This window comes from Phoenix dactylifera, chromosome 3, assembly GCF_051530095.1.
Source record: "Phoenix dactylifera cultivar Ajwa chromosome 3, Ajwa_hap1_PhDact_Kaust_v1.1, whole genome shotgun sequence".
In the NCBI taxonomy this organism is placed as follows: Eukaryota; Viridiplantae; Streptophyta; class Magnoliopsida; order Arecales; family Arecaceae; genus Phoenix; species Phoenix dactylifera.
Window position 1 is genome coordinate 33255384 of NC_143192.1, and position 24132 is coordinate 33279515.

General features: G+C 43.5%; 2 protein-coding genes across 2 annotated transcripts; both read left to right on the plus strand.

The window, feature by feature from the left end:
- The first annotated feature begins 2451 nt into the window (after positions 1–2451).
- Positions 2452–12471, plus strand: LOC103716994 (uncharacterized). Its single transcript, XM_039123660.3, has 8 exons — positions 2452–2582; positions 2666–3854; positions 5677–5795; positions 8063–8728; positions 8853–9156; positions 9625–9787; positions 11898–12000; positions 12122–12471. Exons 2-8 carry the CDS (start codon positions 2739–2741, stop codon positions 12237–12239), a joined length of 2589 nt encoding a protein of 862 aa, XP_038979588.3. The 5' UTR covers positions 2452–2582; positions 2666–2738; the 3' UTR covers positions 12240–12471.
- Positions 12472–14312: 1841 nt separating this feature from the next.
- NCS1 (permease, cytosine/purines, uracil, thiamine, allantoin family protein) lies at positions 14313–16325 on the plus strand. The gene has a single exon (XM_008805235.6). The coding sequence runs from the start codon at positions 14449–14451 to the stop codon at positions 16138–16140; it is 1692 nt and encodes a 563-aa protein (XP_008803457.4). The 5' UTR covers positions 14313–14448; the 3' UTR covers positions 16141–16325.
- Positions 16326–24132: the final 7807 nt, after the last annotated feature.

The following is a 24132-nucleotide window of genomic DNA, read 5'->3' on the forward strand; positions in this document are numbered from 1 at the left end:
TCTAGGAAGAGATGTAAATGAACCAAACTTAGCTCATTGAGTGGTTCATTTAATTCAATCATCACGACGTGATGTCTATTTAGTTTACCATAGGTGATTAAAAGTGAAAGCTATAAAATAAGTTGCCGAAAGTGACTTAGGACCATCCAAACCAAAGTCACTACAGTATTTTTCACAAAGTCAAGGCATAAGTTAGACATTTTGGTGACTAATACTGTCAGACTAAACACCAGAAAGTCACTTTTTTCACTTATTTGGTCACTTAGGTGAAACAAACATACTCTATTTGATATCACATTTTAATGTTTAGCAAACAAAGGTACCTCACCAAACTTCAAGATTAGATAGCTAGAAAATCAGCTTAATAAAGTGAAGCCAAAATAGATCCTTAATTCAGCTGAGGACTCATTTAGTCATTTTCCATTGTCGATTAGGTTATTTATTAAGTCATGGCACAGGTAATGCACATGATTAATTTATAGGAGATTTTAATTAAGGTTTTGTAAATAAAGAGAATGAAATTAGGAAAACTGCGGTCTGTCCACTTAATTAAGTTTCCATCCCTTGCTTTGAATTAGGAAAAAAAATGTTTAACAATATATAAGTATGTGTGTGTGTGTGTCTGGAGGAAAGATTACAAGAGCACCAAGATCATAACAAACTAATTTGTGTTTTATACCTCATGTATGATACAATGTTGATGACATCTAATTTGTGAAACAAAAATGTGTGACCATATCCAAGTCTCTAAGTACTGGTTCGAACCATCTAAAGAAAAAGAGAATGCGTGTTAATTAATACATATCATCCACAAGTTTGAGAAATATGAAAGAATTCATCACCTTATGGCATGATCACCTTAGAATTCCATATTCTTTGCTCCATGATAGCTTTGGGATTAAATTCCGATTTGTATCTCTCTTTTAGCAATGGTTCTATCCATCTCCGTACAAGGGGATGTAGATTGGCAACACAATTGGAAACTCAGGAATCAAATATCCCAAGGATTAAATTTAGTGCTGCAGCAGTTGATATATAGTCAACTCTCTTGCACCAGAGCAGTAGGAAATTAATATAGGGAATTGCAGCGACTTTGGAGCTGTAAATTAAAAGTAACAACGACCTAGGATTCAACATCAAAAATGATTTGGAATACCTGCCGCCAATAACACAATTTAAATACATTGTTAAGTATTGCACTTCATTATGCGTTCATGACAAAGTTGAAAAGTAGCAACTTTTCCCTGCCATAAATATAATCTCCATTACATGGGTAGTAAAAATATAAAAATTATTATTTTCAAGGAAAAGACAAGAAAGCTGGTGCTCCACTGTCTTTCTTGCCTTTAGGCATAGCCCCCTATCAGATTCTTTTAATCGTGCAGGAATAAGATCCGTTAACAAATCTTTAAGTTTGCATCTATCCTCGGTTGCTTTTTTTTATTTTATTTTGATATATATTTAATTTATATTAATTATTTGCTGAATAAATTTTGAATGCCTATATAGAATTAAGAAATTCAAATAATACATTCAAGCTAGTTTTTTTAGATGAGATTTAATCTGTGTAAACTAAGAGACATTGTAGCATGGATCTATTAGAGCTGATCATGAATCGATCGTGATCTGATGAGAATGTCAGAGCCTATCTTTTTTTAAATTAGATTCTGAATTATTATAAATTTTTAAGCTTGCATTTATAGTCGGTTGCTTTTTATCATTTTATCCCTGTGATTCTATGGAAGCAAATTTGTCATACGATGGACATATGACATAGCTTCCTGAGATCATGTCTCCAAAGAAGGAATACATTGAATGGCTTGACTAACTTAACGGATCCAACTATAAATATTTATGGACTCGAATAAAGTTGAGGGCTCAAAAGCCTCACGGAAGAGTGTGTTCATGGCAAAAAAACCCTTGGCGCTTTTTTGTCGCACGTCATTTTAGATTGGAAATTTAACCACTAATAAAGTACATGCCTTTGGAGTGAAAAAACATCCTCCTCCCTCCTCACCCTGGCGGTTGGGTCCGTAGCTAACCAACCGCTGCGGCTCTAACATCCTGCCCCCCCTCCTAATCCGTATCCGAGAATGCCCATGGTGCTCCTACCAATTTCAATCTCGACCACCTGATTCTAATCACCCGGCTCCAGGACAACTCTCCAATCAAGTCTAAAACAAGGACCGTCAAAATGCTGGGGCCGTCCACGTACACCGTACCGAATTTATTAAGCGGATCCAAGAAGATATGGTCCGACGTCCGGATACCATCACCACCCCTCTTTCCATCGCTTAGACCTTGATATTATAAATAAAGGGTCCCCGACGAGGCGTCATCGTAATTTCGCTCACCAGCCGCGCACAAACGGACAGATCGACTCGGCCATCATCCAAATTATTACCACGTGGAATTGAAAACCCAAATAATGCCCATAATCGCCAGTTTTCTCTTTTATTTTTTTTTGCCTCCTCCTTCCCTCTTTCTTCTCCTCTTCGTCCGCCGCATGGGGATCGGTGGCGTTTCTCTCCTTCTCCCACACTCCAAGAACAAGAGCTACAAATTTTAAGCAGCATTGAAAGGCGAATTTTTTTTCTTTAATCTCTATAAATTACCCCATCGCTCTCCCCCTTTCTCTCTTATTGTGTGGTTCTTTTTCTAATAGGATCGATCGATTCCATCGCGGTAGATTTTAGGACTCATGCCGGCCTAGGGTTCCGTCGGGGGAAGGATCGGATATGGTGGATTTCCGGCATAAGCGGGAGGATGCCGATCGGCAGTTCCGGCAGGGGCTGGAGGAGCTGGTCCGTGGCCACATCGACGGCTGCATGACCGCCCTTGCCTCCTGCAGCTCCGTCGCTGACGACGACGACGGCCCCTCTGCCGCCGGAGGCGGCGGCGAAGCCCCCGATCTCCTCGCCCGGCGGCGGCGGCGGTCGGACCTCGAGGGCGACGACCTCGCGGAATCCTCCGCCGCTGCTCGACGTCACTCCCGGATCCTCAGTCGGTGGGTCGCCCGGCAGGCGGAGGAGATGATCACCACCATCGAGCGCCGGAACCGCGAGAACGAGCTTATGGCCCTCGCCGGGCTCCACACGGTCTCCATGCTCGATTCGTCCTTCCTCCGCGAGTCCCGGCGCGCCGCCCAGTCATCGGTCGAGCGCCCCGTGGCCGCCCGGGCCTCATCCATTCTCCAGCGGTGGCGCGAGCTCGAGTACGAGGCCGCCACCGCCGTGAGGGACCGGGGGAGCCCCACCGTGTCCGGCAACCGCCCCGGCAGACCGGAGGTGAGCCGGGCGGCGGAGCGCGGGGGCACGTCGGAGGATGCTAGCGAGAGCGACGACAATGAGTACCATCGCTGGGCTCAGGAACCATTGAGTCCGGCCGGGAGAAGGCGGGATGCTCATTTGGTGGACGATGACGAGGGCCGGGGTTCGAGCAGGGAGCAGTCCCCTGATCTCGGGGACGGCGAGAGGGAGAGGGTGAGGCAGATTGTTCGTGGGTGGATGACGGAGAATGGGATAGCGGATGAGGCATCTCGGATGTCGCCGAGGGCCGAGTGGCTCGGCGAGACGGAGCGCGAGAGGGTGAGGCTTGTGAGGGAGTCGGTGCAGATGGCGAGCCAGCAGAGGGAAGCCCGGGCTAGCAGGAGGGACGAGCGGGGCCGGGACGGGTCGGTCACGGATCACGAGGAAGGGCAGCCGGAGCACGTCCGGAGAGACCTGCCGAGGCTGCGCGGGAGGCAGGCTCGGCTCGATCTTATCACGAGGATCGTGAGGGAAAGGCAGAGGGAGCTGCAGGGTTTGTCCGAGCATCGGGCTGTTTCAGACTTCGCTCACCGGAATCGCATTCAGGTCAGTCTGCTGTCATTTTAGTTTTCTTTCTTCTCCTTTATTACATTTTTCTGTTAATTATTTGAAATCAAGCACTTATAGAATATCCTAGATATTTGTGTTAATTGCTTTTCAAATTGTGCATTATATGTTCTATAATTTGGTCTTCTATAACTACTTTACATATTAACAAAATAATAAACTCAAAATTCATATTAAACAATACAGTGGAACACAATTAAGCTTTCTCATCAATAACATGCTTGGGATGTACACATAGTACCGACGTTGTAGCTGGCTCTGATGTTATTTTATAGCGTAACCCATGTAATCCACTACAGCGGGGAGGAATGAACTGCCATTCCTGATGTTAAGTGTTGGGGGCTGCCATGGATGGTGTAATTATAAGTGCATACCTGCGAAACATCCATTGATGTAGGGATTGAAAATCATTTGTTGTTAAGGGCTATTGTACGTAAAACTTACATCTGATTGTAGGTAAAAAAAATGCTGAATACAGAGGTACTGAACATCCCTAATTGATAGATTTATTAGTGTGGTACTATAGAAATAAAAGAGCTTCTGTCAGCCTATGACAATTTATCTTAGGTTTATACATGCCCATCCGTATCATTTGGCATTCATTCTTAATTGTCTACAAGCTCTTAAGAGTAACACTTGAGGTCATAAACATTTGGTGCCTTTCATCTTTTAGTTGCTTCAAATTCCATAGTCTAATTAGAACCTAAATCAAGAAAAAGAAATATTATTTTTTCAAAAATTATAACAAATAAAGAAAAGTCGGTTGAGCTTTTCATTTGATTTAGAATGGTTTCACTGTTTGCGTTTCAAATTGATCAGACCCTTACTGGTCAAAAAAGTAACAGAGAAGAGTTTTGAAGTATACTGGATAGATTCAAGGCTGTCTAGGAATAACAAAAATAATTCTGCTGTAAAACCTGGTTATATTACTCGAGAACAAAGCAGCCTCCATTGATCAAAATAACCAACTTTATAAACCCAATTTCTTGGCATCCAAGAATCTCTTTCCTTCTTAATAGTTTCTCAAGGCTAGTATCTGTTTTGTCAGGTAATATTGTTCATTAGTTTGAAGGAGGACAAAATCTTCATTTATGCTATGATTTGAATAAACCTTGAGTAAATATTTATGGCATACTTTCAGATTTTGACTCAGTGAAGTAACCTAGTATATTTGCAAAGGACGTACTTTTAGAATTTTCTTATTTGCTTATGATGATGCTCATGGTATTCCATGCTGAACCTTATATTTCCTTGAAAAGTTTATTTTGCTAGTGAACTCAAATTATCACATGACTACATGAATATTAATATCATGGTCTGCCATACCGGCTGGTACGGGTTGGCACGTACCGGTCCGGTTTGGGACCGGTACCGGATCAGCGTGGAATCCGGTACCGGTAGTTTATTGTTGGAGAACCGGTACGGAACTGGTACGGGGCCGGATCTGATCTGGGCCGCCACCGGTACGCCGACCGGTACTAGTACGGCGGATCTTGATTAACATCATATTAGTAAATTAAGGCAGTACCCATCATATCTTTGACATAATACCCATTCTTACAGACAAATGCCATTCAAACAGGTCAAATCGAAATAGTAAATTATAGTAACATGTTACCAATGAATATAAGATGATATGTGCAAGGGAACTAAATATGAAATACTAAGGTGATATCCTTAGAGTTTGGAAATATTACTACTTCCAATTTACATTTATGTTCATGTTTTTGCTAAGAAATACTGAGATAATGTTTTGCTTGTATGACTATTTTTTTGGAATCTAATGCAAATCATCTTCCAGTCATTACTCCGAGGTAGATTTTTAAGAAATGGAGGATCAACTGAGGAAGAGAGACCACCGTCAGTTGCAGCAAGAGAGCTGGGTCAGCTAAGACAACGCCATCCTGTCACTGGCTTGAGGTATGGTTTCCTTGATGGCCTGCTTACAAGTTGATATTGTTACTACTATTATTTTTCTAGAACTTATGAATGATCAACATTTAGAAAATGGCCATTTATTTAGTTACAGCTGGCTCCAGACTCTTTGATTGTTTTATGATTAAAAGTTTAAAACTTTTTCCATGTGTGGTGACCTGCATAAGCGCTCTAATATTGAAGTTTTCTATTTCCCTATTTAGGGATAGGAGCAGCATATAGGATCTGAATCTTGCATTCAATTACTTTGCATGATTAATGAAAGATATGCATTAGCTGAGGAATAAAAAAACGTAGACATATTCAATTTCATAAGATTATTATTGTTATTATGAGAACATTATAAGGGCTTTGTAGTTTCAGAATATCCTCACTGATTAAAGAAGGAAAAATTAGATACATTCTCTTTTATCAAATTGTTGTGAATTATCTTGCAAGTGCACAGATGGAGGCACTAATTCCTAAAGCTCTGCATATTTAATAAATGATAATGTTATGCCTTTTATGCTTAAAGTCTTGAGGTGGTGCAAGCTACACAGTGGAAAGGGAAAATACAAGTTCGATTTCTTAGGCAAAGTCTTCAAGAGACATGTTTGCCTTAATGAGAATGTAGCGAATCCTTGACATCTCAGCTACACTTTGCCAATGTTTTAGTAAAGGCCCACAGTATTGGGGCGGTCAGGTCACTGCATAGTGCATTTGCAGAATATGGGGTGCACATGCAACTCATTGTTCAAATATTTAAAAAATAATTAATATATAATATACGTCTATAGAAGAATTAAAAATTAGAATTGAATTATTTAAAAATAAATAAATATTAAATATTAAATATTCACAAGTTCACTTGTTTGACTTCATATTCTAGCATGGTTAGATATGTTAATCTATTAAAATTACAATTCCTAGGAAGCGTAATCTATGCTCAAATTTATAGTATACTAAAGAACTTTGAAGTATACTATCTATCACCCACCTGAATTCAATTTTAATTAGCCTGACTTGTATAAATGCGTACCCAAATCTGCATAGTTTTTGGATCCGGATAAAGCAGCCCAGATGTCGTTTGGCTCGTCTACGCAATCCGCAGGCCGACTATGCAGTGCACTGCATATAGGTACCTCAAATCTCATATGCTAGTGGTTTATATGCCACCTATGCAAAAGCTTTAAAACACTTGCATTTCGTCCTTTTCTCTGCCTTGTTGTTATGTGGATAAAAATCCATCACATGTGACCTCATGCTTTCTTCTATTGCAACCTTAATAAACTACCAATGTTGTGTACTTAGTTAAGCATTAATATGTCTCTGTCTCACCATAAATTACCTTTTATTGTACAAATTTATTTGCTATTATAGAAGACACAGATTCAACTTTTTATGACCATCAACATTTGCGTATTATCCTCTTACTCACACATACCATTATTTTAAAGGACTACCACCATGATTTAATGGTTGGGGTTTTACCACTGTCAATTACTAATAAAGGCTATCGTTTCATGGTTTACACGCTACAGCTACTATGTGGTTGGAAATTGTAATAAAAATGATCGAAAATGACCCAACTGGCGAAACCTTACTAGTAACATAGAGGAAGCCAAGTCAAACAACAATTGAATGAAGTTAAAACTGGTACATTAAAAGTTAACTTAGCCAGCTAATTGAGCTGTATATCTTACACCAATTGACTAAAAAGTTGGTCACAGTGAGATTCTAAAATCCATACACTTGCTTGTATTCTTAATTCCATTCCCTTCAAGCTAATCATACCACATGCTGGACAGTCCACTAATAAACCGACGAAGCTTTATTGACTGTTGTTGTTGATACGGGATCAAATGATCAACCGTTCATCCTCTGTCTTTGCTGAAGTATCTTCTGTCTCTCTGGGTTTGGGGACTTTTTTTTGTAGATAGAGCAAGTAGTCTAATTTGATTGAGGTACCATATTCTCAATACGTACGTACGTATGTATGTAATACACACAAAAGCACGTGCGCGCGCACACACATTACACTATCTTTTTCTATGTTCTTTAAAATGGATCTGTGCTTATGGAAATTACCATTTCGTTTCGTGCCTAGTAAAAAAAGGGCATCCCAATGTGCAAGGCTCCTGCCACTATGACCCCTGCATGTGGAGAAGTTATTTCTTTGTTTCGTGTCTAACAATTTTCTTTTTAGTTTATTGTTTTGAGCGTGGTTGACAAGAACTTGTAAGGTCATGACAAAATTTATCTTTTGCATCTAGGGAAGGATTTCGCTACAGACTTGAAAATATTGTCCGTGGTCAAGCTAGCAGCCATTCCGATGCTTCGGTTAGTCATAACAGCAATGGCTCTAGGAATGATCAGCCTCATCATAACATCAGTGGCTCTAGAAATGATCAATATCAACCAAGTACTATAGTGGAGGTGTCAAATGTTAACCATGATTCATCTCAAATTACTAATGTGAATGATGAGACAAATGAAACAACTGAGATACATGAAGCCACAGAAGTGGAAAGTAACACGCTAAATGATAATATAGACTGGCAAGAATCTGATACTCAAGAGGTGAGTTGGCAGGAAGATGCAGAACATGGTCGAAGGGACTGGCAACAGTCTATTGAAGTTGGGTATAGTGAATGGCATGATGGAACCGGAGAAGAATCTGATGGGAACTGGCAGGAGCATATGGACCAGGAATGGTCTCGTGAAACACCTGAAGATGAAGATGGAGAAGATAGTAATCTCCTAGAAGCAAATGAGGAGTGGCATGAGGATGATTCTCAAGAAAATGTTGCAGACTGGCAAGATGGACATTCAGATCCTCCAAGAGATCAAGAATCCATTTCTATGAGAAGAGTCAATAGATTTATTCCACCTGATGATGACAATGTGTACAGCATGGAGCTTAGGGAACTCTTGAGCAGGTAATTGTTCTTTCTTTTTTTTCCTTTCCTTTCTTTTTTGTTTTTGTTTTTTTTTTTTGAAAGTTCCTGTGACTATTGTGTGATTTATTATCGTGTGTTGACTCCGTCATACTTCATTCTGTAGGAGAAGTGTCTCTAATCTTCTTCGAAGTGGGTTCCGTGAAAGTTTAGACCAACTTATACAATCATATGTTCAACGGCAAGGACGTGCTCCCTTTGATTGGGATCTGCAAGGAAGCATGCCTACTGCATCACCAGTGGAAGATCAGGCCCAGCAGAGAGATGATCTGAATCAGGACCAGCAGGAAACTAGTCCCAGGCCTCCACTTGTGCTGCCACGTCCACCAGTGCCACCACCACAACCAATGTGGCACTCGGAATTGCATCACAATCATTGGACTCGACAGAGCATTCATCGTTCATATATTGTGCGCTACCTTTCATAATGTTATGATTCCTTATTATGTTTCATAAAAAATGCAGTTTGAAATTTTAGAATATTGAATGGAGCAAATACTAGACACGATTTTACCCTCTGATGCATTTTTGACATTCTAGGACAATAACCTTGCCCTGTGCTTTTAGTTTTAAAATAATCCAATCTGATATTTCTGGGTCTACGTTGTCAAACTGATATATTTTAATCTTCTTGTTATATGATTTAGTTATATGCTTTTTATATATTTTCCCTGCAGTTAATAAGCTTTTGTCAATTGACAGGAAAATGAAATGCTCATTTACTTCTGTAACTGAAAATGTATTATAATTATAGGTTATACCTATTCATCCTAACAAAGCTCCTGCTGACTAACATGCTTTGAGAATCTTAGTTCCTAATATCACATATTCATCTGCAATACTCTATTTCTGAAACCGACATGGTGTTTTTGGTGCAGGAATGGGATATGATTAATGATTTAAGGGCTGACATGGCTAGGCTTCAGCAAGGGATGAGTAATATGCAGCGTATGTTGGAGGCATGCATGGATATGCAATTAGAGTTGCAGCGCTCTGTTCGACAGGAAGTTTCAGCCGCTTTGAATTGCTCTTCTGGAAAAGGTTAGTACAAATTTTCTTGAACTAGACCATCATGTTTCTTGTGAACTAGTTGTGATACCGTAAGTTGTTCTTGCAATGTTAGTGTACATTTATTTGTTCATGCTGCATGATTTAATTCTATGAAACATAAACTGATTCAAATTCTTATTATAGATGTAGGCAGTGTGCCTGTAACAAGAGATTCGTGAACCTTAACCTTTATAAATGTTCTGGATACTTAATATGAACATAACCATAGTAACAAAATGGATATGTGGGCCTGTAACTGAACCATAGATGGATAAACTTAAACACACATATATGTATGCTATATCAAGAAAAATATACTTATGAATTTTGGGGTTAGGATTTTCTTGTTGTTGTTGTTTGTGGAGGGGTTGGCAGGTCAATGCTACTAGGAAGAGCAAGGAAGAGAGAATGAGAGAGGAAATTTTTGGTGGTTGTTAATGCCATAGATGGTGGGGGTGGGTTGGTCATAGGGCAAGGGGGGCATGGGCATGCAGATGGGAAGGTGAGAGTGCGCGCGCGCGCGCGCGCACACAGAGAGAGAGAGAGAGAGAGAGAGAGAGAGAGAGAGCTACTAGTGATGGTCACTGGCAGCTATGCCATCAGGGATAAGTGGAGGGTGGGCCACAAAGCTCGGATAGACATGAGGGGAGTAGTCAATAGAGCTATCAGATGACTAAACTGTTTGCTAGCCAGCTTGTATTTGGCTCAATATTCAGCTCGATTAGTGAATGAGCTGAGCTCGAGCCAGTGTTTGGAGCTGGAAAATTAAAGAGCTGAGCTTGATCTAGATTGTCTCATTTGGCATCAACCAGAATATATAGATATATGCACACTAAAAAAGGAATTTATACAAATTAAATTTCTAATTATATATATGTATATTGTATTCTAATAAATAATATGTATTATATATTAGTAAATAGATATCTATTATTGCTTTGGTAAAGGCTAACTTGCCGTTGGGTTTTAATCCAACTGTAGGATCTATTAACAGTCATAGGTCTTAAGAAGCCAGAAGCACTAATGACCAACTCTACCAAATTTCACAGTTGCTAAACACTCACTTTCCCTTTTCTCCATCCTTATCTGCTCCCGCTCCTACCAGCCACCACCATACCTTCCAACTCTCCTTGTGCATCTCCAGCTCCCTTGGACCTCTTTAATCTCCTCTTCCTCGAGGTTTCTAGGTTTCCTTTACCTCTCTAGTACTCTCTACTTCCATTCATGTTGCTTTGCCTTGAGATCCTCTCTTTCCCATGAGACCTCGGTGGCAATGTGTCAACATCCTGGCAAGATCCTCTCAAGACACTGGTGCTTCAAGATTCCCCGTCCAAGACACTATTTGAGAAGGCAATGCTATTTTTCTTGTTTCTTTTTTTTTTCTAAAAAAATACAAGACTCCAGTGCTTGAAGATCAAGCTTGTAATTCCATCAAGGTATGTCTGCGATCATATCATCTCTTCATCTAGTTTTCTCCAAATTCAAATCTAAATAGAAATTTCTATTCTTCTTTGATTGCTGCACAGGTTTGAGCTAAAAGAGGAATTCTCTTTTCTTTCTGTGACGAGGAATTCTCTCCTCGTTACAGAGTTTTTTTAGTTTTTGGATAAAAGCTTTAGTGCTTTACTACTTTAGATAACTTTTATTAAGCTATTTTCATGATGAAATTGAGCTCATAATCAAGTTCACGAGCTACTTACTAATTCAAGGCTATTATTGAGCCAAATTAAATGTCGAGTCAGGCTTGATCTGAGCCGAATTAGCTCTAGCTTGGCTTGGCTCAAATTTTTGAGCTTGCATGAGCTGATGAGATCAAGATGAGCATGAGCTATCCCAGCTATATATGGGCTAAGCTTGAGCTATGGTTTCCTAGCTTGATTTGAGTTGACCCTTGCTCGAGCTGGTCAGCTTGCTCATGTTTGGCTCATTTGCACCCCTAGTAGTCAGGTTATATGCGTGCGCCGGACTCGCACACACATGTATATATGTATATGTAGGTATATATGTATGTGTAAATATGTTAAATGCATGCCCACTTCAACTTAAGAACATCTAGTCCTCAATACCAACACCATTGAATTCAAACTACTCTCTGTTTCAGGGAGGGGTGGAGAATCATCAGAGGATGGATCCAAATGGGGTCATGTTAGGAAAGGAACTTGCTGTGTCTGTTGTGATAGCCATATTGATTCCCTCTTATACAGGTCAGTGCGTCTCTTCCTCAAACTTTTAACATGGAGCACAATTTTTAAATTAAGTAGAGTAGCGATCACAAGAGGAAACAAAAAGGTGGCCAATACATATATTTCTTTCCCTCTCCTCCAGATGTGGGCATATGTGTGCTTGCTTCAACTGTGCTAGTGAGTTGGTTCGAAGTGGAGGGAAGTGCCCGTTGTGCCGTGCACCCATTGTTGAGGTGATCAGAGCTTATTCCATACTATAGGATTAACAAATTAGATTAAAGGGAAGGAGGGAAGAAAAGTTGCAGGGGCCTGGAGTTTTGGTAGCAAAATTTGGATATCAGGTTTGTCCTGGGTGTATCGATTATTCTCCATTTTTTCTTTGCCTCTCGTGCTCCCCGATTATTTTTGACGTGGAAATGTTGAGTGGATTCACAAGCGGCATCTTTTGGTCCCATCGATGTCTCAATAAAAGAAATTGAATGGAATTCCTTTTGTTTTCCTCTTTGTTGGTTGTAGGAGACTTCTAGCCCTAGATTTTGCTACTTCAGAACTATATAAAAGTGATTATATTTTCCAACTTTTCAGTTTGTGAAATAACTCGAGTTAAGGATTTATGGTCTTTCTTTTGTGTTTGTGTTTTCAAAAAGTAGTCCAAGAAGAAAAATGAACTAATCTGGGGAAACCTTTTTTGTTTTTCTGAAAAATTGCTTGTAAAACATTTTTAGAGCTTCCAGCAGCAAATATTTATTGCTTTTAAAAAAGAGTGAAAATAAAACTAAGGAATAGCAGGTAGTTGTGCAAATACTTTCTTCAACACCAATTTCTATATGTGCGCTATTCTTTCAGTAAGAACATTTTTTTAATTTTAGATATGGTCACTGAAGGACCGTCATTACACAGTTCTGAGGAAATAGATCTCAGAGATGTCAGAATATAGCATCTCCCCAACCTTATTGGGGTGAAACCCTTCTTATACGCAGGCAAAATTGACCAAGTGGCCTCCTGCTTGTGGCCATTTCCGCCTGTTGCTAAGAACATCCTCAAAATATAATATATGGGATCTACAGTCGTGAATCAAAGGTAGTACCTGCCGAGCAGCCTCTTTATTAGATTGCATCAATCGGACCAGAGCTTGGCAGTGGCTATGATACTTGGGTGTCAGCCTTTCTCCTTGGCAGGTCATCAAAGCATCTATGATGGCCTAGTCCTGAGCAACCATTAGGGTATCAGTTTATTTCAAAGTCAGCATCCTGTGCTTGTATTGTAGTGCATGCTTCAGATGTGGCCCGTCTCTCAACCTGCCTTATTTGGCATGCTATCTTAATTTGACACAGTTGAGAATTAGACGGACAGGTGGGCAATGTGTCGCCCCATCTAAGCATGCACCGTCCGCGGCGCGGAACAGCTTCTAGCTCGGAACAGATTCTGTTAAAACTCTCGATCTTCATTTCCACGTAAGGCTAGGTTACTTGGTCCAATGTTCTTTGTCCCCAGCTACGTACACTTTTCTGTTTGCAAGAACTTTTCATGTGCATGAAATTATGGGTGTGCAAAAAAAAATTGAGCCGAACTGTGAACTCAATTCGAGTCAGTTTCTTCAGTTTGGTTTATATTAGTTTTTTTTTTCTAAATTCAATTTGATTTTGATATGAGAAATCCTTGAGCTGAAAAAAAATGAGTTCAATTTCGATTTGAATTTTTGAAAAATCGACTCCAACCAAGCTAATCCGATTCAACACACACACACACACACACATATATATATACAAATTTTTTACTTTTTATATATATTTTATGTATATAATAGAGTTTTTATATATAAAATATAGTGGTTATGTTTAGACTTTGCCAGTCTATTTAGTCTAATTTATTGAATATCAACCCTATATAAAATAAAATATTTTATGTTTCAATTTAATTCAGTCCATTTAGTCTAGATCATTGAATATTAACCTAATAAAGTTAATCGAATTGGACTGAATTTTTCAAGTCGGTAAACTGTCTTTGTTGATAGTCGATTTCGGTCTTAGAAAATCAGTTTAAAATAGTTCAGTTCCGCGTTTAGCTTACGCTCCTAGATAAAATATGCAAGATTCTTAATCTGCCAAACTTTTGATGCATTCAACATATTATCTTGTGGTCGACGGCTTTGACAAACCAACTACCAAACTAATATATATTTTTCTTATTTTTCGAAAATTACTATCAATCACCGGTAGTCTAAGCAGTACACGAGAGCGGAGTGGTATCAGATGATCGCCGCCTTCCACTTGGTGATCTCTAGCGATAACATTTTATATTAATCCAACCTCGAACGGGCTGTGGCTTCCCACTTGGTCATTTGCTGGCGGGGACGTTCCTCGTGAGAGGTTCACAACCACCACCTCTCATTCGATATCTTATGGATCCATCCCCCTCTCCCCGGCCCCAGATTCCACACCCCGAGCCCAACTAGATTCCAAGTCCCTCATGGAATCCTCCTGCCTCCGTCTCCATCGCTTTCCCCGCCGTCCCCTGCTTCCCACCCCTTCCACCACCGCTCCAAACCACCTCCGCCCCCACTCCCACCCTCTCACACTCAAACACCATGCCTTCCCCGCCACCATCACTCCTTCCGGCCATCTCCCATCGCTTCGACTCCGACGCCCCCCACTTTCTCCCATCTCCCCAAAATCCTCCGACATGGATGACGGCGGCATTCCTACCGACTCCGACCTCGCCCCGACTCCGCCGTCCCAGCGCACCTTCTCCGCGTGGGACATGGCTAGCCTCTGGGTCGGCCTCGTCGTCGGCGTCCCCTCCTACTACCTCGCCGGCAGCCTCGTCGACCTCGGCATGGCCTGGTGGCAGGGCGTCGCCACCGTCGTTCTCGCCAATTTCATCGTCCTCGTCCCCCTCGTCCTCACTGCCGTCCCCGGGACCAAGTACGGCATCCCCTTCCCGGTCCTCGCCCGCTCCGCCTTCGGCGTCCGCGGCGCCCACGTCCCTACCCTCCTCCGAGCTTTAGTCGGCTGCGGATGGTACGGTATCGAGACGTGGATCGGCGGCGAGGCCGTCTTCCTCCTCCTCCCTCCTTCCTTGAAGGCATCATCCTCTGCTCCGTCTCAAGTCCCCTGGTTGGGAACTTCGGCGCTCGAATTCTCCTGCTTCATGGCCTTCTGGCTGGCCCAGATGGGCATCGTTTGGAGGGGAATGGATGGAATTCGGGAGCTGGAGAAGTACTCGGCGCCGATCCTCATCGTCCTCACCTCCTCGCTCCTCTGCTGGGCTTACGTCAAGGCCGGCGGCTTCGGCCGAATGCTCTCGCTCTCTTCTTCTCGGCTCTCGTCAGCTGAATTCTGGTCCATTTTCTTCCCATCCCTCACTGCAAACATCAGCTTCTGGGCTACTCTGGCCGTCAACATCCCGGACTTCACTCGCTACGCCCGGAGCCAAAAGGACCAGATCCTCGGCCAGGCCGGGCTGCCGCTCTTCATGGGAATCTTCACCTTCGTCGGTCTAGCCGTGACGTCCTCCACCGAGGCGATCTTCGGCCGCGTGATCTCCGATCCGATCCACCTCCTCGGACGGATCGGAGGGTTCTCGACCACGCTCGTCGCCATCCTCGGCATCAGCCTCGCCACCATCACCACCAACATCGCCGCCAATGTCGTAGCTCCTGCGAACGCTCTCGTGAATCTTAGTCCGACTATGCTCACCTTCAGGAGGGGAGCTCTTCTCACCGCTCTCTTGGGCATCGCCTTCCAGCCTTGGAGGCTGCTAAGCTCCAGCGAGAGCTTCGTCTACACCTGGCTGCTCGGGTACTCGGCGCTCATGGGACCGATTGGCGGGATAATTCTCGCGGATTACTACCTTGTAAAGGGCACGAATTTGGAGGTCAGCGCGTTGTATTCGAAGAATCCAAGAGGTCCTTATTACTACTGCAAAGGATTTAATATCGCGGCAATGGTGGCTTTGTCGGCCGGCATCTTGCCTATAATCCCAGGCTTCCTTCACAAGGTCGGTATTCTATCCCACACTTCGGAAGCTTTCGTTATAGCCTACAACAACGCCTGGTTTGTGAGCTTCTTCCTCTCTGGCATTCTCTATTGGCTTCTCTGCCAATTGGGAAGTAGAAGGGATGCTCGGCATACCGAAACACTCATTCCTACTTCGGAGTGATGATACCCTGTACAAAGACTCCTTGAGATTATTGTAGAATAGAGCTGTTGAAAAAAAGAAAAGTGTAATAGAGGATTCAGAGGGGATCGAATGATCGATAGAACATTTTTGTTATAATTTAACAAAGTTGTGCAATACATTGATATGTCATAATTTAACTTAATGCAAACATTTTTGTTAGGTTTTGTCCTTGGCATGTCTTTGACTTGGAAAATGCCTGATATATCCAGAAAAAGACCTTAATGAAATTTAACATAATATAGAAGTGAACCTAACTGCTTGAAATTTTAAGCCACTTTGATATGAATCTGTCTTGAGGCATGCAAAACTTGGGCTTTACATAATTCTTTCTTGAGGTTAATTTATAATAAGATAAAGTATTGCTAATTTTCGAAACTAACTATTTTAGTTACAATATCTTTTTTTTCTTTGAGTGTGTATTTTTAGTTACAATATCAATTCATAATATATAATTATTAAACTATTCATGCTAGATGCCATATTACAACTCAAATCTATCTAGTTTACCTCAAAGTTGATAACATGGTCTTTATAAGGATCGCATGATATTCTAACATTGAAGTAAAATTTTTTAATACAACACTATATTCATTTTTCTGAGAAGAATACATATTTATACTAGTAAGAGTATATATTGTATTATATATTCTTTCTATTATCATGGGAACTACCCATTTCAGCTCTACTCTGGTTTTGACTCTAATTTTTTATTATTTTTTTGAAAAACATGATAGTTTCACCTCTTCAAGTTTGGATTATTCCTGCACCTCCCCTTCTTATCTTAATAGCTGTAGTTATCTTAATTTTAAGTGTTTATGTTCCATATTCAAATAAATTATATACAAGTATTTATGAATGTATATAGTATTTTGTATATTTAAATGTACAAACCTGTGTAGCTTCACATACATCAGCCACAAAAGATACTTTTTTTTGATGAAAACAATAATTCATATAGCTCTAACGTGAGTACATCTTGCCAAGTTACGAGAAAGTAAAGAGTGCAACAGAATGGGTATATCTACTGCAAATTTCCAGAGGAACTCTCTAGTATGCCAGATGACAAAGGAGGTGACCCAGTTTGCTAGCCGGTTCGCCTTCCGGAACACATGTGCTACCTGAAAATCGCTCATCTTCTGATCTTCTGAACCAGTCTGCGAGTCTTCCGGATGATAGGATGCCCATCTCCAAACCTGTCCACTCTCCGGATCTAGTCGATCACCATAGCAGAATCTTTCTCAAGACACACCTGCATAGCACCAAGTACCTGCCTCGCATAGGATATGCCTTCTCAGGCTGCCCAAAGCTCCGCCCGAACCACAGTAAGTCCAGGCGTACGCTGGCCACCAGCTGCTATCAGTCTGCCTAGGTGATCTCTAGTCACAAATTCCACTCCTCCAGATGCACCATCCACCGACCTGCTACCGTTGAAGTTTACTTTGAGATGACCAAGGGATGGGGGAACTCAATGAACTAGGATGAACCTGGGCGCTATGATAGCGGCAAGAGTACCCCAAATGTCCCTAGCCATCTCGAAAGAGGATAAAGCGCGGCAGTGGTGACCTCCCACTATCCTCAAGGACGCCCTCCTGCCCTCAAACAAACTAGCGTTTCTATCCAGCCAAATATAATAAGATAAGTATGCTCTAAGGATGCCCCCCTCAATAGTACTAGGCCTTCGAACTGAGGCCCTTAGCATATGGATCAGGTCCTATGCCATCCTCACCGAGTGAGGCAAAGAAATAGGTGATCTACTCCATATCTTCCTGGCCCTGGGGAATTGTAGCAACACATGATCAATAGTTTCCTCGGTATCCATGCACACCTCACAAAACTGAGTAATCCTCATACCTCACCGCGCTAGCAAGCCCCTGGTCGGTAGGCAATCCCATGCCACCTTCCAGATGAAAAGTGGCACACGAGGGTGAATCTACATCCTCCAAATCCATCCTCCCTCGATCTGCCGAGCGGACTCCCCACTGATTAGGTGATGAAGATCCCTGGCTCGCACCTGCGATCGCTCCGTCGGCACCTACGCTAGCCTGTCAGGCTCCACCTAGGCAAGGATCGGTAGAGCCAAGACCATCTTTACCAACTGCTCTCTAAAAGCCTCTTGGATCAATCCCTCCCTCCACCGCCCACCGCCTGACTCCAACAGGTCGCTAACCCTGTAACTAGCTAACCTTGCCAAGTCCATTGTAGTCAGTAGACGACTGATCGGCTGCTCGGTCATCCAGCTATCCTCCAAAACATCAATGGATCGCCCGTCACTAATAACCCATCTGATCTCCAAAAACACCAGCGCGACTTTGGCATATATCTCCCTCCAAACCGATGAATGATGATGGCCCGCTCGAGCACTGAGTAACAACGCTTCATACTTGGCCCTCATCGAGGAGAACCACATATTGTTCAGCTCAAGCACAAATTTGGCTGCATGGCGTGTCACTAATGCCTCCCGTCTCGATACCAATGACTGCACCCCCAAACCTTCCATACCTAGTCGGCTGACAGACAACCTCCCACGCCAGCAAGTGTATACCCCCTCTACCACTACTTCGCCCTCAGATAAAGTTCCTAACAAGTTGCTCAAGAGTCCTAAGGCACATCACTGGAATGAAGGAGTTGGACAGTAAATAGATGGGGATCGAAGTGAGAACTGACTGCGCCGGGATAATCCTACCCATTATGGATAGTTAATGCATCTGCCATCCCTCTAACATGTTTCTGATGCTGAGCTCGAGTGAAGCGCAATCCCTGCAACGCAATCGCTGACCAAAGAGTAGGACCCCCAGATATCTCAGCAATCCTTCTTGCTCTCCTATCCCCATGATCTCTAGTATAGCATTCTTCACCACTGATCTAGTCTTCAGGCTAAAGCGGATAGCTGACTTGGTCAAATTTACTTGTTGTCCCGATACTGCACAGTAGTCCCAAAGAATCCTGCGAATGACCCTAGCTGCCTGCCGAGTCGCCTGGGCTAACAATAAACAGTCATCCGCGAAGAGCAAATGAGAGATCGGGGTGGCATCTGGCACGGGCCTATAAGCCTCCAACTCCTGGGTGAGCACAACATGTCGAAGAGCTCTGAAAAGCGCATCTGCACAAATAATGAAGATCAGTGGAGAGAGGGGCCAGCCCTGGCGCAACCCTCCAGTAGACTCGAAGAAGCAGGATGGCGTGCCGTTCACCAAGATAGCAAATGAAGGGGCAGCTTTCTTTTGGTTTCGTATATCGTCGACATACATGCTTTTAACCTGACAGCTGACTACCAGCACCGCCAGCTTTTCTGTCTGACCGCTTCTAAGCTTTATAGTCCACAGTTCATAGTGATCATCAGGCTCATTGTATGATTGTCCACAGCTCTAACACAACCCATCACCCACCTGATCCAAGTCTCATGAAAGCCAAACTTCTGCATGGACTGCTGCACAAAAAATCCCATCTTATTTTGTCGTAGGCCCTCTCCATATCGCGCTTGATCCACATCAAGCACCTCCTCATCGAGGCCCTTCTTAGATCAAACATGAACTCTTGGGCAATAAGCACATTATCTGAAATGCTCCGCCCTCCCGCAAAAGCTTCCTGCTCTGGACTGATCAACCTCGGTAGAATATTCCTCAATCTAATTGCAAGCATCTTCGCCGTAGCCTTATACAAGGTCGTACATAGGCTAATCGGGCGAAAATGACTAGGCTCAAAGGCATCCTGCTGTTTCGATATCAGTGTAACAAAGGTCTTCTGCCACTCTGTAGACATAACGGCTGTGCTGAAGTACTGTTGTATGGCCGCTATCATGTCCTATCCAACTATCATCCAATACCTCCAAAAGAACAACGGTGGAAAGCCATCCGACCCTGAAGCCTTGTCCCCCTCAAGGGACCATACCACCTCCCTAATCTTTCTTTCCGATAGCGGCCTGATCAGTGCTGCCGTCTCCTCATTCGACACACGAGCTGAGGGCATCGGTATAGTCGCTAGACTCTCTCCCTTCGACTGCCCAATCCACCTAGCCCTGAAGAAACACTCCACAATCCTTCGAATCAAATCAGGGTCCTCTATTAGCTGCCCGACCTCACTCCTGATGGTCCTAATCCTGTTTCGGTGCCTCTTTATCACTGTCGCTTGGTGGAAGAACCCAGTGTTCTGGTCACCCTCCAGAATCCACTGCACTCTGGACCTTTGTCTCCATAATATCTCCTACTGTCTAAGAAGTAAATCATGCAACGCTAATAGCGATCTAAGCTCTCCCCATCTCCTCATCCGATAAACCTCCCTTCCGGACCTCCTGAGCCTGTAGCCTGGCAATGGCCTCCTCAGACTCTTCAATCATCCTAAAAATATTCCCCACCTCCTTATGGTTCCATCTCCGCAATCGTCTCCTCATCAGCTCCCCATGCCTTCCTTACCATCTCCCAGGACAGTGGATAACAAATCTAGAACTTCTCAAATCTAAAGGGGGCCCGAACAGGGATAAGTGTGTCCATGCTCACCAATAATGGACTGTGGTCTGAAGCAATCCTGGGCAAATGACTGACTCGATGATTTGGATGGGACTGGACCCACCCAGTTGCCGCATATGCTCTATCAAGTCTCTTCTATACTCGAGCCCGATCCTGCTGATTATTGCACCATGTAAACATTGGACCCATGAAGCCCAGATCTATCAAACCATTCGCCATAATGAAGTCTTGAAACTCCTTTGTCTTCCTCGTATAAGAGAAAGCCTCCCCCCCCATCTTGTCCTATGGTTCGGTAATACAATTGAAATCACTTGCCAACAACATAGGGTGGCCCTAACTGATCAACTGAGAAGCCTCCTTCCACAGAATCTTTCTCTTCCTGAAGTCCGTACTGGCATACACAGCTGCAAGAACCTAAGGACTTCTACTGTCCTCCGAGATCACCGTGATCACCTCTTGGTTACAAACATTGAAGATATCCAATCTATAACAACCCGGCACCCAAGTAATAATAATTCTTCCGACAATCCTTGAGCTTCCACTGCATAGAAGCCTCATGACCTCGATACCGCCCTCCTAGCCTTCTGAAGACTTTTCCTAGATAGTCAGGTCTCAAGTAGAACACAAATGTTCGGATTGTGCTGATGCACCAACCTACAAAATGCCGGGGCAAAGAAAGATTTTTCGGCGCCACGGCACTTCCATGCGAGGATCTTCATTATTCACATGGTGGATTGACGCAGCCCTCTCCCTCGGGGCCACTGCCGCGACTCACTTCCAACTCAAGTTCCCCACCACTCATCAATTCCTCGGGAGTCACCCCCTTCACTGATGCCATCAATTGGAGCAGAAAATTAACATGCTTCCCTCCACCGTGCCACACGGCACACAGGATCCATAGCGCTTTCAATCACTGATCCCCCCCTACTGCCCACCTTCAGAGCATCCCCTGCCATCGCTGTTCGATTCCGCACTCTGTGTCTTCCCCAGAGCCGAACCAACCAAAGGATCTGCCTTGCCGTTCATCCGTGCCAATTGGCATGGTTTGTTTGCGGAGGCCTTCACCATACCGGCTGTGATTTTCATCCCCTTGCCAGTGTCGTGGCCATCAGCCGCCCTGGACGCTTCCTCCCGCTCCGCCGCCGCCATATCTAGTGCCACACCCTGAGCTGCCGACGTCCCCATCTTCGATAGGCTCGCCGCCGCCGAAAACACCCGTGCCAGCCTCCGACCCGACTTCTCCGTGTCCCCAAACTGCTTCCAGTCGCCGGCGCCCCAGGATCCACCCATGGGGGACGGTTGCGCACCATCGCGAGAGGTGGAGGAGAGCTTCTACTCCTCCGGCGAGCGCCGCCCTCCGGTCGCCGTGCCTCCACGATCGCAGAGGCCTCCGATCCCATCTTCGCCAAACCCATTGCTTTTTGGGTCTTAGAAGGGCTCCTTGCCGCTTCAGTGGACTTGGGCCCAGTCCGCCCAGCCGCTGCTCTATGTTGGGCTTGGGCCTACCAGGAGTCCGGCCTATAGCGGATTCAGACTGGTCCAATCCCAGTTTGTCACTCAGCTCAGCGCCGGACTCAGGCTTGTGTCCGAGTTGACTCGGCCCGACTTTGGACACATCCGAGGTAGCCGCCGAGACGTCCCTCTCCGGTGTCTTCCGGAGAGCAACCTTGGATGGCTTCTACCATCCATCAGTATTGGAAGGTGAAGCGTTAACTGTCAGCCGGCTCCTAGACACTAAAGGGTCGGGATGTGAAGACATCGGCACCGAGTCCTGCCTCTTCCCTAACTCGGTCGCCTCCTTCCTCCAACCCCTTGCTTTGGCCGTCTATTGATTCCAAATGCGATTCGTCACCATCCATGGTCCATACAGCTCCTCCGCTTCTTCTCCCTCCCCATCTGCCTTCCCTGGTCCTTCCAAGGGATCCTTTTCGGCTGCATCCTTCCCAGCACCACATTGCTCCGTCGCTTCCTCCACCACCGTCGCTGGGGAGGAATAGCCACAATCCTTCATTGAGTGTCCAACCCGCCCGAATTTAGAACAAGGGGCAGGCAAGTTCTCATAAATGAATCCTTGCCAAAACTTCTCCTCAACCCCCTCCGATCTCCCTTTTACAAAAGTCCCCGGTTTGAGCGGTTCAGAACAATCCAACTCGATCTTCACCCTGGGGAAACCATATCGCCTACTTTGCTCCATGAAGCCATCCAATGCTAGAGGATTACCGGCCCTTGTGGCTATCTGCATCATGGTCGACTTCTTCCAATAATCTAGTGGTAGCTCCGGCAAGCGAAGCCAGATTACCACCCTACCGGTGGCACCCACGCCGGGGACGAAGTTGGGGCGCCACTTGTGTTGGAATTTGTATCCTAAATGTCAATCGTCAGCATATTGATGATTGAATTTTGTAAATGAATTGACAAATTAATAAAGTGTTATTTGGCATTATTCATCATTTCATCTTCAAATGAACTCTTATATGATGAAGTCCTTAGGACTTATGTTATAATAAAGGAGGATTTATCTTTGAGTCCTTAAACTTGTTTGCGACGAAATGATATGTTGTTACTAGGACGACAACATTATCGAGATTAGGTCGTTGTGTGACATATACGTTGGTTGTCCTCTTAACCAAGGAGTGTGGAGACACTGGTATACCACACAAGTGAAGTGTAGAAGTACATTTCACTAAACGTGACCAATTCCGGAATGCTCTACTGTCGAGAGATGTTCCGAGTGGATATGGGTATAAGTTTGGCCCTCTGACCTGAGACCGCAACCTGTGACTAGCAAGCAACTCACTGTACTTTGGTACCGGACTACCTGAATTTCTAATTCAGTGACGGAAGGTCACTGGGTGCAGTCAAGTACTTGCGTAATCAGTTGTGAGTCAAGATGGAATTGACCCCTCCTGAAAACAGGAGATAATGTCTTCTGATTAATTTAACAAAATCTTGGCCAGGGTAATCCCAGTGAGGAGTCACGGGATATCTAAAATTAATCACATAATGGATGTACTAATTATAGGGTTGACAGTGAGCTCTAAGTCATCCTGGCATTAGGAGTCAAAGGGATTGAATTATACAGTAACCATAGTTCAGGGTTCCAGAATATTTGCTTCGCATATATTCGACCTATCCGGACGTCGGGTACCATTGCTAGATGGTCACATCGATTAGTGTTGAAAATTGTTCCTATACTACCGGCTTAGGTTAGAACCTATGAGGTCACACGCATAGAAGATTCCTGATTGATCAAGAAAGCTGATGAATGATTAAGAATCATTCAGGGATAATTTGGTCAATTTGATTGGCAAATTATCTTATAAAATAATTAAAGTAATTATTGAAGGATTAATTAGTAATTAAATTACTAATAAACTCAATTTGATTGTGCTAAGGATGAGCCAAATTGAATTGGATTCAAGTTTGGGCTCAATCAGGGTTTTGACCTGATTGGATTAGGTCAGAACCAAAAAGGACTTAAGCTGATCAAATTAATTTTAAATTAATT

Coding starts and splice junctions, on each gene's coding strand:
- LOC103716994 (XM_039123660.3), top strand. CDS start 2,739: ATGGTGGATTTCCGGCATAAGCGGGAGGATGCCGATCGGCAGTTCCGG. Junction 8,729..8,852: donor CTTAGGGAACTCTTGAGCAG/GTAATTGTTCTT, acceptor TTCATTCTGTAG/GAGAAGTGTCTCTAATCTTC. Junction 9,157..9,624: donor GCATTCATCGTTCATATATT/GTGCGCTACCTT, acceptor TTTTTGGTGCAG/GAATGGGATATGATTAATGA.
- NCS1 (XM_008805235.6), top strand. CDS start 14,449: ATGGAATCCTCCTGCCTCCGTCTCCATCGCTTTCCCCGCCGTCCCCTG.